The sequence below is a fragment of the Agelaius phoeniceus genome, chromosome 2 (genome assembly GCF_051311805.1).
Source record: "Agelaius phoeniceus isolate bAgePho1 chromosome 2, bAgePho1.hap1, whole genome shotgun sequence".
Taxonomy (NCBI): domain Eukaryota; kingdom Metazoa; phylum Chordata; class Aves; order Passeriformes; family Icteridae; genus Agelaius; species Agelaius phoeniceus.
In genome coordinates this window covers 76,922,049-76,937,496 of record NC_135266.1, presented here as the reverse complement: position 1 = coordinate 76,937,496, position 15,448 = coordinate 76,922,049, and the positions used below count along the sequence as shown (strand labels likewise).

At 37.5% G+C, this 15,448-nt stretch overlaps 1 protein-coding gene across 2 annotated transcripts in view; it reads left to right on the top strand.

Annotated features, from left to right (window-relative positions):
- The first annotated feature begins 265 nt into the window (after positions 1-265).
- The window catches only part of DYNC2H1 (dynein cytoplasmic 2 heavy chain 1), a 144,432-nt gene continuing 129,249 nt past the window's right edge, over positions 266-15,448 (top strand). For both annotated transcript variants that reach the window (XM_077173954.1, XM_054652170.2), the window contains exons 1-18: positions 266-851; positions 3,166-3,336; positions 3,865-4,000; positions 4,274-4,392; positions 4,939-5,083; positions 5,871-6,103; positions 6,341-6,475; positions 6,569-6,682; positions 6,864-6,975; positions 7,128-7,252; positions 8,334-8,509; positions 9,879-10,074; positions 10,655-10,750; positions 11,230-11,382; positions 11,493-11,591; positions 13,681-13,820; positions 13,910-14,138; positions 14,588-14,715. In XM_077173954.1, coding sequence (XP_077030069.1) covers positions 651-851; positions 3,166-3,336; positions 3,865-4,000; positions 4,274-4,392; positions 4,939-5,083; positions 5,871-6,103; positions 6,341-6,475; positions 6,569-6,682; positions 6,864-6,975; positions 7,128-7,252; positions 8,334-8,509; positions 9,879-10,074; positions 10,655-10,750; positions 11,230-11,382; positions 11,493-11,591; positions 13,681-13,820; positions 13,910-14,138; positions 14,588-14,715 — 2,708 coding nt within the window. In that variant the 5' untranslated portion in view covers positions 266-650. The remainder of the gene's footprint in view (positions 852-3,165; positions 3,337-3,864; positions 4,001-4,273; positions 4,393-4,938; positions 5,084-5,870; positions 6,104-6,340; positions 6,476-6,568; positions 6,683-6,863; positions 6,976-7,127; positions 7,253-8,333; positions 8,510-9,878; positions 10,075-10,654; positions 10,751-11,229; positions 11,383-11,492; positions 11,592-13,680; positions 13,821-13,909; positions 14,139-14,587; positions 14,716-15,448) is intronic.

Below are 15,448 nucleotides of genomic sequence, written 5' to 3'. Positions count from 1 at the left end.
AGCGGGGCGTGGATCGCTACGCCTGCACTGGCCCGCCAAACCACGGGCAGCCACAAGCCTGTGGTCCCGGTGGGCGGTCTGCGCATTCTCCCAGCGCTCCCCGGGGCCGGTACCGGGACCGCAGTCCTTGTCCGCCTTGCTGTATGGGGCACCACGGGCTCCGGGGCGAGGGAAACACCCCAGGTACTGCGGCGGCCGTGACACCGTGATGCAGCGGATGGTAGGAGAGCTGCTTCGCTGAACGGGAAGCCTGGCAGCGGATCGGGCCGGCCGAGCCCAGCGTGACTGCCGTGCGCTGCTGCCGTGCCGAGGAGCAGCGCGCCACCTTTTCCGCCCCTCCCGCTAGCTCAGCCCCGTCCCGCCCCGTTCCGCTGATTTCTGAGCGCGTCGAGCGCCGCCTCCTTGCCCGGCGCCACCCGCAGCTAGGCCGCCTGCGCGCCAGGGCCGCCATCTCTGGTCACCATAGTGACGGATCCCGACGACGCCGGGACGGCTTCGGGCCTCTCCGGAGCCCTGTGCCCCGGAGCGAGCCGCCGTCCTTCCCGCCGTGAGCCTTTTGGGTCTTCTCCCGCCAGCGCCTGCATGTGCTCCCGTGGTGCTCGGCATCCGCCCTCGCCTTAATCCTGCCTGGCGAGGTGCGTGCCGCCACCATGGCCGGGGAGGGAGACAGGAGGAAGCGCTTTATTTCAGCCACGGCTGCCAACTACTTCGGGCTGGAGCCTGCAGGCGGTGCCGCTGCCCTGGCCGCGGGGCTACATTCCCGTCCGGAGCTGAGCCGCTTCCTCGACGACGGCAATGAGTTCCTGCTCGTGGTGCAGCACTCGGGCGCGCAGCTCAGCGCCTCCAACAAGGTACCGTGGTGTCCGCCGCGTCCCGGCGTGCGAGCGGGGAGGCAGAGCCCGCAGTCAGCCCAGGCTTGGTGGCCGTAAAAACTGGTGTCACATTTGGGAAGCATCTCCCTCCTGCGAATATCTGTGCAGGTTTCTGTGTCTGCTGCAAGCTACTGGCGGCTGCCGTGTTTTAACCCCAGCCGGCAGATAAGTACCACTCACTGTCCCCCCACCTCGCCGTGGGGAGAAGAATGGGAAAGAAAAGAACGCCATGGGTTGAGATACGAGCAGTTTAATAACTAAAACGAAATAAAATATAATAATAGCTAACTACTAACACGCTAATAATAACGTTAATATCTGTAATGAAAAGGGGCGAGAGAGGAGAATAAAACCCAAGAGAGACAAGAGATGCCCAGTGCAGTTATTTACCACCCCCTGACTGCTGCCCAGCCCGTCCCCCAGCAGCGATCGGTGCCTCCCGACCAGCTCTCCCCAGTTCATGCACTGAGCAGGATGCTCTGTGCTATGGAATACCCCTCTGGCCAGTTCGGGTCAGCTGCCCCAGCCATGCTGCCTCCCTGCTTCTTGTGCCCTTCTCACTGGCAGAGCATGGGAAACTGAAAAGTCCTTGACTTTGAGTAATTACTGCTCAGCAACAACTGCTGTATCAGTGTGATATTAACATTATTCTCATACTAAACCCAAAATACAGCACGGTAAGAAAATTAACTCTAGAACACTGTCCCCAGAGTCCATGAAGACCATATGGTCAGCTGATGGTACATTTGTTAGTGGATTGTGCCCATGTTGTTGCAGTTTTAGTGTATTGTATATTGTCTCTATGTGAATGGCCTGGGCATTGAGTTGGATGTATGATTTCTTCCTGGGCATGGCTGCATGCACGTGTCCCAAAGGATTGCATAGGCAATCTCTGTGCAGGGAATGGGACCCAATGTGTGGTACATTGGCTGATATTTGACAAATCCAAGGTGGGTGTTTGTCCAAAGCATGTATTTTTCAATTTGATTGGTCCAGCTGTAAACAAATCTGAGGTTCATTGCGTGAAATGTCCTGCCTTGAGTCCTGTGATCAGCAAGTGACTCTTGGGGTTGCTACCACGGGGTGTGATGTACACTCAGTGTCACCATGTAGGGAGGGCATGGTGTGGTGCAGCCACTCAGAGTGTACAGGCAAGGTGTGGGTCTTGACAATGGTACCTGTTGTTCTGCAGTGAGACCAGGGGCTTGGTGTCTCTTATGTCAGTGGCTTCACACATGGAAGAAGCTTGTAAGGAGTCCTCAACATGTGGAGTGTGGACCCATAACTTGCATACCTCCTTGGTTAATCCTCTGAAGTCTAGTGCCTGCTGTATTCAGGCAAGAATGAACATATATGTGTACTAGTTTTTGGGGGTGCTGCTGAGCCACTGTCTAAAATACAAAGCAGCTTTCAGCAGCTGTGGAAGAACAGAGGGATATTAGTGTTATACTCTGTGCTTGTTGTCTCAGTGAAGCTATGTCTGTGGGAGTTAGGCTAAACACTTGATAAGAAAGTAAAACATACTGTCCAATCAAACTGAAAGCTGTTCTTACTACCCTTTGTTTCTCTTAACAGAAATACAGTACACAAATGTTTGCAATGGTACAGGATCTGAGATTTCACTTAGCGTATCTTTTTGCTATAAATTTATCAAATGTTTAATAAATTTTCCTGTTCTATGAATTCTCTTCAGCCACAAATAATTTCAGTAATTACTTTATGGCAATTTTTGGAACTTTACCCATATACTGGGCTGTGGATGTAACGTTCATCATGCCGCAATTTATGATTTCAGTGATGAAGGAGGATGCCCATCTCTGTTCTTGAGAAATCTATGAATAATATATTTACAAAGTCAGGAGAACCATACCGAATATTTAGAATCTATAGAAAAATATTCCCAAAGGTTTGTAGCATAAAAATACAATTTAAAATAGGCCTAATGCTTGGTTTCTCTAGGCACAAGACAGAGTTTCTGTTTTGTCCAGAGAAAGTGGTAAATGGAGTTTTCAAAATGTAGTAAGAACTGATGATATTTACAGACATTATATGCTGTAGAAGGCTTTATATATTTGATTTTGGAAGTCAGGTTCCTATGGACTCAGAAATGAGTATCATAAAAATTATAATTTTCTGTGCAAATCAAATACTACCAGAATTTTATCAGAGCCCAGAGGGAGTAATATGGCTATTTTAAATTTTTTCTTGATGCAAATTGTTTGTGTAAATGGTGTATGCAGTTTAGCAGTTAGTAACAGCTTTCTAACAAATCCTGTTTTCTTGATTATTACAGATTGAAGCTACTGATTCAAAGAATAATGTGTTGGTATTCTTTAAGCTGAGACCTGATGTAATTACTGAAGATAATCTTCACAGTAATATTCTTGTGTCATCTATGCTAGATTCACCAATCAACACCCTTTATCAAGCTGTACGACAAGTTTTTGCACCAGTATTACTAAAGGTGAGCAATATACTACTTTAATGTTCTGTAGATTTATATTGAGATACTGGAATTCAATAGGATGTTACCTAATTCTGAGCTAAATATTTTATGTCATGAAACCAAAATGTTTGAGGAGATTAAGCAATGGTTGATAGCTATAGTTGCTAAGTTAAAGAAAGTACTAAAGCTCCTATCAGTAAGGATGAGAGGAAGGTTCTGGTCATACATATGCCTGACTGGAAATGTGGAATACACTGGCCATTGGTTGTTAATGTGGAAAAATGGCTCACATGCTTTCAGGGTGCCTTTATGAACCTGGCAACTGACTTTTGATTTTGTAATAAAAATGTTTTTTATAGTATTATTCTGAATTGTTAAATCAAAAGAATGAGGTGCTCTTCCTTGACTTCAGGAAAAAAAAATGCTGTATTATCCCACCATGTGGTTGGTACTTAATCTGAATTTTGTATTTTTTTAATGACTAATGGGAAGAAAATACTAATTGCTCTATCGTGTGAGTCATAATTTTCAAACTTTTCATTACAGGATGAGAAATGGAGTAAAACATTTGATCCCAAGCTCCAGAAACTTCTAAGTGAGCTTGAAGCTGGCTTGAGTACTGCTCTCAGAAGATCAGATCCCAGTTACACAGGAACAAAATTCAGTGAAGATGATGTGCAAGGTTTGTTTTGCAATTATGTTTTTTATAGTTAAGTTTTGAATTCAGAGTAAATAATTTATTTACAAGTTGAAAGTTTAGGTTTCCCAGTGATTTCACAGTGTAAAATATAACTGGTTATTACTTGGTCATGCCAGAAGAGCAGAGTTGATCAGCAGTTAAAGGATATTTACATAACCGTATGTATAAATTTGCTTTAGAACGTATGTTCTGACTGAATGTATTTTATAAACATTAATTAATTTAATATATAAATATTTTCTATTTTATTTGCAGCTATACTTACACCAACAGATGAATTTCAGTTCTGGAGAGAATTTGCTCATCGTGAACATAAAGGAAGTAGTAAAGAGAGAGCTTCATATTTTAGAGACCTATTTGAGGACATTGCAAAAGTATGTTTTATTTTGTGTGATCAGGGAAATATTTCTAGACTTAGTAAGAACCACTCTTCCTATGAAATCTATGTCAGTGTATGTACACTCTCTCCAAATATATGAATATATAACTATTGAGTTATTTTTTCTTAGGCTAAGTTTTACTTTAAATGATATTCACGTAGCTTGTTGTGACAGTGGTGGGAATGCTGACATTTACTTGGGAGTGGATTTGGTCATTGAATACTAGGAGCTGCTGTGGAAATACAACTGTATGCTACAGTTTGTGGGCTGGGGATTGACTCATGAGATGAAAAGGATGCCATTAATGCTGTTATGCAACACTTCAGGCACCCTCAAAGCACTTTCTTGAATAGTGCTTCAGATAGCAATGAATACTTCACATGAATAAACTTACACAAATGCTTGGTTTTTCAAGAGGATTGTGACATACTCTGTTATGTAGTAAACCTCAGGAAATACAGCACTTGCCAGCTTCAGGAAAGTGTAAATGTTTTGACAATGCTATTTGCAAAGTAAACATATTAAGGATATTTTTTCTAGGATTATTACAACTTGGATACCCTCTCATTATTTGAAGTTGTGGATTTGGTGGAGGCTACCAAGGACACTGTTGATAGTGTGTGGAGACAAACAGAGCATGATCCTTATCCACAGTCTCGCATGCATAATCTCTTGGATGTGATAGGTAAACCTTTATGCAGTCTTTATTAAATGAACAGTTGAGAAAAGTAAAGTGATTCCTTGAGCAGAGACCTTCTTCCTTGTAAAGGCACCAATAACAGCCCACGGCATGAAGGTGCTTGCTTCTTGTAATTATGATCCATGAATATTTGCCTTCTAGTATGTGGTAATTCAGCCAGTTCTGATGCCTTTACATATGCTTGGGAATAGTTAGTTAGAAGATAGTTGTAATAGATAGTTAGAAGATGGAGTTGGACATCTTTCAGCCTGTGGGCTGGATTTGTCATGCTTCTGTTTGATTCCCTGTCTTTCTTTCAGAGGAGAAAACTTATTTACATTAACTCCCATTAACGGTTGGTTCAGTCTGTGTGAAGATGAGAGCAGGATGTGCAGACAGGTTCTTCTCTCATTCTCTTGACAGCAGCCCCATGTTTTGGGACAGGCATAGGACAGTGAGTTTGTGTGCTCCTGCCAGATATGTGTGTGTGTGAGAGGAAGAGTTGTGGGGAGCAGCCAGATACAGCCATTGCTGCTGATAAAGACAGGTGCTTGTGTGTGGAATCCAGAATCCAAATCCATCAGCTTCACATGTTGGACCAACTTCTGTTTACCTTGGAGATATTCAAGAGATTTATTGAATCGGAAACAAAATAATCAGTTATTGCTGCATTTGTGTGGTTTGAAATCAAGACACTACACTATTTTTTTAAATGTGATTGGAATGTGGTGTAGCTTTAAAGTAATTATTTTAAACAAACATCTTGGTTTTTTTGTATTTTTTTGTCTTCTAGGTGGCTCACTAGGTAGATTTGTTCAGAGAAAATTAGCAACTTTGAATTTGTGGGAGGATACTTTCCACAGTGTTAAAGAAAATATACAGGCTGGCATCTTGATTTGTGAACAGTGGGTGTCAGCTTGTGAATACCTGACTGGACAACTGTGGCAACATTACACTCTACATCCATGGAAAAATGAGAAATATTTCCCTGAACTGATAGCCAAACTTGGCCAACGTCTTGATGAGGTAGAGGTTTGAATTATACGCATTAGTTTCATTAGACACAGAATTAAACAGCATTGTTTCAAGTTAAAAAAGAGAATTAAAATACTTCCATAGTCTTTTCAGAGTCAGTTAGTATTCTATAATCTGTTTGTCTGTCTTTCAAAAGTTTCTTGTAAAAAGGAGAGACATGTGTACCTGTAACTATAAATTTTATGTAAAAATACATTTGTTATATCAAATACTTTCTTTCCCTCATAGGTGCTAACTGTTAGAACACTTCATGAAAAACTTATGTTCTTTTTGCCAGCTGGAGAAAAAAATTCTTTACATCTTTCCCATGTGTTTGAACCCTTTGCTGGCCTAAATCCTGTACACTATAATCCTTACACAGAGGTATAATGCTTATTTTTAATTTATTCACATTCTTTCTGTGTCTTTCTGCAATATATATAGCCCTAAACTAACACATGAACTCATTATCTCTAGCCACTGTGGAGAGCAGCAGTCTCTCAGTATGAAAGAATTATTGCACCAGTGGAACAAAAAATAGCAAGCAAATTGAAGAAATTTATTTCAGAAATTCAGGACAGTCCACAGCAGGTATGGGTAATTCTGTATTCTGACAACTTTCCTGAAGATCAAGTTATTTAATTCCTAAGTAGTCAGTTTAGGGGATAGGAGTAAGTACTTAGAGCCAAAGACAGCACTACTGAGTGGTATCAGCCTATGTTTAATTTTTTTCCTAAGAAAGTGATAACTTTTAAAAATCTTTATATTCCAGCTTCTTCAAATATTTCAGAAGCATAAGGAACTGATAAAGCATCCAAATATAAGCAAAGAGTTGCTTTTTGAGAGGGAAACATTGCTGGCAGCACTTCAAGATTATGTCAAAGGTATTTAATTGCATCAGTTTTTTTGTGCATGCAGGGATCTTTATTTACTTCAAGAATTATGCCAGTTTTCCTAGTATATTTTTATAACTGCAGTAATAATCTCAAGTTGCTCTGTTAGACTTCTGTTCTAATGAATCTTTTGCATGTGTTAGACTATGAGACAGACTTTGGAACTCGATGCCATGGTGTTCCTGGTGATGTTTCTGGACCGCTGTCAGGCAAGAACCTTTCTGAAGTTGTCAATAATATTGTGTGGGTACAGCAGCTGGAGCTGAAGGTAACAGATTCTGTTACTGTTTGCACACATTTTTTCATAAAATGTAGAACATGGTATTTGACATTTCTGTGGGGAATTCCATGCAGAAAAATTGTGGGCTTCCCAAGAGTTATATAATCAAGGTTCCTTATCAGTGGTGCTGCTTGCTAAGTTGAATTTTATTAGCAGACCCAGAATGTAGTCTCTTTGTAGTAAACTGAACTGCCTCTTAAAAAAAAAAAAAAAGACTAAAATTCATACAGTAGATGTTTTTGTTAAATTTTACCCTCCAGTTTGCATTTTAAAATTGTATTTAGGATTCACAGATACCCAGATTCTGAAATCCTGATCCTCACTTGTTATTACTAACCTTTGTAGTGTCTTCTTGAAATCAAAGAGTAGTTGAGCTTGTGCCTGCCAGGGAATTTGCAGTAAATGTACAACAATTCTGTTTTAATTTATCTTGTTTTTTAAAGTTTGTATTTACACTTTAGTAGGAAACTTTAAACATTTTTGGATAACACTGACCAGTGAAAACCAAAATGTTTTCTGTGAACATAAGTGCCCTCTACAATAACTCTAGATTTGAGTAAGAATAGAAGATATTTATCCCAGAATACCTATTAGCCTGATTCAGCCGATGTATGTCAGTTTTATGTCTGCTTTAGGCTGTGCTGAATTTTTTAATTGCTCTCAAATATCCACTGATTGTATTGACTAGGATTTTAATTTGTCCACTTGTAGATGTGAAATTCCATTTCAAATACCTTTAAGTATTGTCATGGACCTTATGAATGCAACAGAAGACTCATGGGAGATCTGTACCTTTACAGAGACTTAATTAAAGACCAAGTGGGGTATCCTGGGGTATCTTAAGAGGAGTGGATGCCATTGTCAGTGTTGTCAGTGAACAGCTTATTCAAACCCAATTTACTGTAAAGAGAATTTAGACATTGGGACACAGTTTAGAATTCACTTTTTTTTTCCTAATCTGCTTTTGAATCCCACTTGGATGTTTTGTAATACTGATTTTTATTGTGATTTTTCTTTTCTGATTGAATACTGGGAAGTTAACCTTCTTTTCTTTGTTATTGTATTTAAGGTGGATGATTCTATCAAGCTGGCAGAGGCTCTTCTGTCTGACTTACCTGGATTTCAAACTTTTCATCAAAGTGCAAATTCTTTTCTGGAACAGTTGAAAGTATATGAGCAAGAGCAATTTGATGATTGGTCTAGGAATATCCAGTCAGAATTATCAAATCCCAAGTCAGGACTTTGGTAAATACACTCTTGTTTAAATAACATTTATTAAATAATGAAATCTGTAGTGTGGTATAATTCATTAGAACTTGACAAGGGAAATAAAAAAAAAAATTACAGTATTGAGAATGAATGGAGAGACAAAATAGATAAATTTATTTTGCTTTCATCATCCTGGCAGTCTTGCTTGGTAAGGTGAAGTATATAGGACAATATTATTAATTATTAATTAATAGCCAATATTGCAGATCAATAGCTAATCTTGAAGTTTTTGTTCGCACCTGGAATGAAAGACATGTTTGGTTTGCTTGTTGTTTTTACTTGTTACCCATTGTAATCTTTACAGTGATAATGCATAGAGACTAGATGAGAATATAGCTGTGATATACAGATAACACATGTAGAGTAACAAATTAATTGTTATGCACAAGAAATTCTACAGTCTACATAAGGCAGATGAAAGAAGGGTAAGCAGATAAATTTAAACCTCATGAATTTTTTTCCCCAAAATAATATAATTTCTGTATGGGGTACTAAAATATATTTAAACAATTTTAGTTGATTGGCCACATATCCTCTGTCTTCAACTCTGAGTGTTGCAAAATTCCTCTGAAAAGAATTTGTCCACAGTTACAGGGGATACAGGAGTTTATACTTAAGCAAAAGCTTGTATTTTAATGAAAATACTCAAATATATAACAGCCATCTAATTTATTAGTACTATAAAATTTTGTTATTGTGAGATTTTAAAATATGTGAAATGGTTAGTTAAAAGAACAAGAAAAGAAGTAGCTCCCTACAAAGGGGAATGCAATGGATATGGGAGCTAGAAAAGAGATGAGAAAAGAAAAAAAGAAAAAAATGAGTAAGCTGAAGTATATATGAAAGGATGGTGGTAGAAGCATTGCTAAAGTAGAAAAAAAAAATAGAATAAAGTCTGAAGATAGGCTGATGTTCTTATGAGCATCTGGCTGAATATACCAACATTCTCCATTGATGCAAGTTCTGGTTCTTAGGATTGGTTCTTTCATTATTTTCTTGCCTCTTTGCAGTGCTGGAGAGTGGGGCTGGTAAGGCTCCTGCTTGACAGACTGTGATGGATACAGTGTAATCTAGAATACTGTCTAGCTGTGAGTTACATGTTAACTATTGTCACAAACCTGAAAAACTTTGTAAGCAAAAATGATCTGTCTTATCTTCATTGGCTTTGAATTAAAGGAAAGGTTACTGGAATAATTTCTGAGTAAATGAAAATGTTAATATGCATAGAAAAACAAAATAGAATGACATGAAGCTGTTTCGAATAGTTTGTTATATTGTAGTAAAATGCACCTAAGAAAGGATAAATATCAGATTATATTCAGTAATATGTTTGATTTTGGTGCAGTATCCAAGCTAATAGCCCTGTGATGGAGTTGGATCCCATTTCTGGAACATTAAACATACTTTACTCAGATCGTTTGGTGACTCTGCTGAGAGAAGTACGTCAGCTTTCAGCACTTGGGTTTGCTATACCAGCTAAAATACAGCATCTTGCAAACACTGCACAAAAGTTCTGCAAGCAGGCAGTCATCCTCAAGCAGGTATTGAGATTATGCCATAATAACTTCCTGTTCTGACTTCCCTGCTTGAACTTCTCTACAGTGCTGTCTTTTCTGTCTGTGTGGTTAAGCTTTTCACTGTACTTGTCTGTATGAAAGTGACTTCTTTCTTGAAAAATTTAGAGAAGCCCATAAAAGAAAACAAAAATCCTTTGAAATTTCAGAATGTGTCTTCTTTTGAAATATAATATTAAAGCCATATGAAGTTACTGTATGAATATACAAAAATATGACAAGTAATTAGTTGATTACCCGGTTTTCAGTTTTTTATAATTATGGCTAAAGGGAATTCTCATAAAATGTAACAACTTTTCCTCACCATTGCTAGTTTTCAACTGAAAATATATGAGCAAGTATTTTAATGGAAGTATGCTTGGGGTTTTTGGCGGGGGGGTGGCCTATTTTTTTGATTGCACTGAATGCCACGTATGTTTTTGTTTGGCTTATATTTCAGTTTGATTTCACATGACGTGTCATTGATATCTGGGATACTCCTACAGCTAGGGCAAAGGTGACATGAGATGTTTTATGTTTTCTTTTAAATTTAAGCTCTCTTTTACAGGTGGCACATTTCTATAATTCTATTGATCAACAAATGATTTGGAGTCAAAAGCCAATGATGTTACAATCTGCTCTAGCATTTGAACAGATAATTAAGGTGAAAGAATTCCCCTATCTTTGTCTTTTTAATTTCAGTAGTATCTGTGCATATTCTGTGCTGCTTTTTTTACATTTATTGCATTGTTATTAAAAAAATATTTCTTGATAAACAGGTGAAGTTGATTAGCAATTATTGTCACATTTTTGGTTTTGATCTGTGCAGAACAGAGACCAAGAGAGGCATTTAAGGTGTCCTCTCATCTTTAGATGCCTGCTTATGTTCGTGGAGCAGCAGTCTCAACATCAGTTGATCTATTTCAAACTCTGTTAGGAGTCTGTCATTAATCCCTCTCCAGTGCACTGATGTAGCTATAATGCTATGCCCCTACATGTCTTATTTTGTCTCTACTGCAGCTAGGGAAAGGGAGATCCTCCATTTGTTTTGCTAGGAATAAAACCATTTTTGTTATATTATCACTTCTGGATGTTGGTTGGTAGATTGTCATTAAATGTTACAAAGGTTGTGTGTTTTTAAAGCATCCAAAATCAGGTCCTGGAGGAAAAGCTCAAATAACATGGGATAATCCCAGAGAACTGGAGGCTTATATCCAGAAACTCCAAGGTGCTGCTGAACGGATTTCCACTGAAAATAGAAAACTAAGAAAGTGGCACACAAATTTCATTCAAAAGGTACATTTTCCAGATGAAATTGAAGTCATGTCTGTCATACTATATCTTAACATTTCTTTAATTTACATGATGATGAGTATGTTTATTATCCCTTAAAATTCTTTTAACAGGTCATATCGCTTATGAATATTGATCTACTGCGGCAGCAGCAGCGTTGGAAAGATGGACTCCAGGAACTCAGAACCGGTTTTGCCAGCCTCGAGTCACAGGCAGGGTTTGATTTTCCTACTGCAAACTGTGAACATTTGACTTTACAACAGTAATCAAGATTTAAGACTCAAACATAGCATGATTGAATTAATTCTGATGAAGGAGTTACTAGTTGTCTTAGGAAAACATCTGTGTCCTAGTTAATGCCAGACGTGAGATAAAATCACAGATGAGGAGGATGGAGATAATTTTTTTTATGTCATACTAGCAATGGGAGAAGAACTTTTGGTCAATGACAGATGTTAGATGAGGAAATGGGAAAACCTTGGATAATGTAGATCAGTTGTGTCTGAGCCATTTATGCAAGGTAAAATGAAGATATTGATACAGATAATGAATGATTCACACACAGAATAAAATAAATTTATAAAATTTGGAATTAAAATGCATTTCTGCCTGAAATAATGAGAAAAACATATTTTTGTTTGTTCACTTATCAGCTGCCAACTTTTAGAGTAGACTCATTGAATTGTTAAGGTTGGAAAAGACCCTTAGTGCCATTAAAATGATAAAAATTTTGATTAAAAATATAGTATTATCTAAGTAAGCTATTTTGAGTTATTATTCAAGCCAGTTCAGTTTTTCCTATAACCTTCAGCAATCAAAGGACTATATTCTTAGATGGATATGTTGTTCTTATCCCTCATAATCTGCGAATGCAGATTACTTTCATTGGTATTTGCTAGTCAAATAAATGCAGTGTCTTTACCATATTTTACTTCTAATTTTGTTTTTATTCTGTCAAGATAATATAAAAATAATCTGGCTTGGTTTCTTTTCACGTTTAATTTGCAGATTCTTATAATTAACTCAGTATATTTTATGATTTCCTTTAGGATCTGTTTGAAAATTATTCTGATATTACAAAATGTTTTTAGATGGAAAATTACCTAAACTGTTTTCAGTTACTCTTCAAAAATCTTTGAGTAGAAGTGATAAAACTTAACCTATAAGATGGTGTAGTCTTACTGCTGTTGTCATCAATATGTTACATATTTCTTTAAAAACCCTGTTATAATTGTCTTAAGGCTTACTTAAGACAACGTCAGGTTTTCTTAATCTTTAGAATCTTTATGTTGAAGAGCTCCTATGGGCAACTTTGAATTGTAGGACAGACCTTAACTGTATAGCTTCCTGCAGCAACCCTGGACTGCCTCCAAAGCCCCACCAAAAAGTCTCCAATTGAACAAAAGAACCTTTTAAGCTGGAAGGAGTTTGTAGTTTTTTTCCTAGCTTCTGTTGTCCTTCTGCAGATCCTTCCATAACTTGCAAATGACTATTTAGCTCAACTGGTCAGTATGCTAATAATGCCAAGGTAATGGGTTTGATCCCTGTATGGACAATTCACTTAAGAGCTGGATTTGATGATCCTTGTGGGTCCCTTCCAGCTCAGAATAGTCTATGATTTACAGAACTTGACTGTATGATAAGGCTTTCCATGTTCTTACAGTGCAGTGTAGCAGATTTTGATGAAAAACTGAGTTCTTTGAGGTAAAATTTTACATTAATTTATTAGTTAACATTGTTCTGTGGAAACACACAAGAATTTTTATAAATAATATTTAAAAGGTAACTTAAATAGAAGATGTGATACAGGTTTAAGTCTCGTGTTCAGCCAGCTCTTTATATTATTTCCAACAGAGTCCTCTGCATTTTAGAGTAACCCTGAAGAACATTCTGGTTAAACCAATGGGTGATGAATATCAGTGAAACTCTTATGTTGATTTACCACAGAGACTGTTTGATTTGGATTTTTTTTAATCCTATATTAATTTGAAATAAATGCAATAAATGTAATAACTGGTCACAAAATCAAAAACTCATATCTTCAGTTAGAAGGGGCCCACAAGGACCAACTCCCTGCTCCTCACAGGACTATCTGAAACAAAACATTGTGACTTAAGTATGTTGTCCACATGGTCCTTAAACTCTGACCAGCTTGGTGCCATGACCCGGTCTGCGCCAGCTGTGTGATTACTGAATGTTAATAAGATCCTGGTCTTTGGATTTTATACCATATAAGTTTCATCTTATAATTATGGTTTGAGGAATAAAATAAAAAAATAAATAAACATTGTTAAATTTTAGGGTTTCAAATCGAGTGATATGAAAGCTTGGAGACAACACTGGAATCATCAACTTTACAAAGCTCTGGAGCATCAGTATCAAATGGGCTTAGAAGCACTCAATGAGAATTTACCAGAGATAATTATTGATCTGACATTCAAGTAAGATTTTTTTTTTTCCTTAAAAGAAAATATTCTGGCGCAGATTACATTAAGATACTAGTTTTTCTGTTATTTGTTTCACTTTTTAGGCAAGGTCGCTTACAATTCAGACCTCCTTTTGAAGAAGTGCGAGCTAGATATTACAGAGAAATGAAGAGATTCATCTCTATTCCAAATCAGTTTAGGGGAGTAAGTGAGGCAGAAGATGAGTCTATATTCACTGTTATGACTGAAAGACATGCAAATGGATTTCTGACCGCTTTCAGTAAAGCAGAGGATTTGTTCAGAAGGCTGACAGATGTTTCTAATCAATTCAAGGTATTTTCAATAGTGGACCTACTCATACTCTTTTTCACTTAGATTTGTATCATTTTATGCTTTGGACATTCTAGAAGTAGTTGAGCAATGACATTTGTGAATCATTGTCCATTTCTTCAAGGCATATAAGCAAAAGCTTAGCAAGTCCATCCATATTAAGCCAACAACTTAAGCATATGTCTGACTTGAAGTACATCTATAGTTCCTTTTGAATACTCTGTATAATAGCTGATTTTTCAGTCTTTCTGTTTTGAACATCCTTAAATGTGTGAACTGTTTTTTACCTCCTGATTTTTGCACTAAGAAAATGTACAGGTAATTGAAGAAGCACAAAGGTTAAAGAGAATGTAACTTGAAAACATTATTAGAGTATTTTAATATTATTGAGAAACAGTTTTTTAATCTGGAAAATATTTCTTTTCCATGGAATAAAAAATAATGTTGGAAAGGAATGGGTCGTAATTGGCCAAGTAGATATGGAACATTTGGTGAAGACACACCTTTCTAGCAAACAGGACTGGGAAAAAAATTTCAAGGCATTAAAAGTGAGAGGGAAAGAAGCAGAACGTCTTCCAAGGTACAGTGTAACTGTTCTTTTGTTTGAGTAATGTATTCTATCAGATATTTTAAAGGTAATAGTAAAATAGAGATGAAGATATAGATAGAGTTTCAAATGTTTTTAAACTGTGGATGTAGTTTTTAAATGTTTAGATTTTGATTTTTCATTTTCATTTTTAGATACTCTCTTTTATTTGTGTCACCATCTCTGAAAACTAATTACTTCCCCTTGATATAATGGGAAACTTCCTCAGAATTCAGGGCTAGTTCTGAAATATTCCAAACCATAATATTTTAACAAATCTTTTAGCTACGTCCTGTACATGTGAAATATATATTGGAGTTAGGAACAGACATAGCAAATGTTTGTCATGAAGTAATTCCTGTAATGAAACATTTGATTACCTCTTATAATTTATAGTTTGAAATATGGTAGGGTAGGCTTTTATTACTATCTATATTCACATGAACCTATTGTACTGTATGGTTAGAGTTCTAAAGTAAAACTGGTAGGAATCATGTTTAGAGCAATGAGAAAGATGTGACATTTCATGCTGGAGAAGTGGAACTTGCTGGCTAGTGATGCTCTGAATAGTAAAGATTTTCATGAGTTCATGGACAAACTGAGGTGAATTGAAGAAAAGCTGGCTGATGTGCCTTATTTCCAGAAGGAGCATGTTGCTAAGAAATCCATGAGGTGAAGATATTAGTGTTGAGGGAGGATAGTCAGGAAGATATCCAGTGAGGTAGAC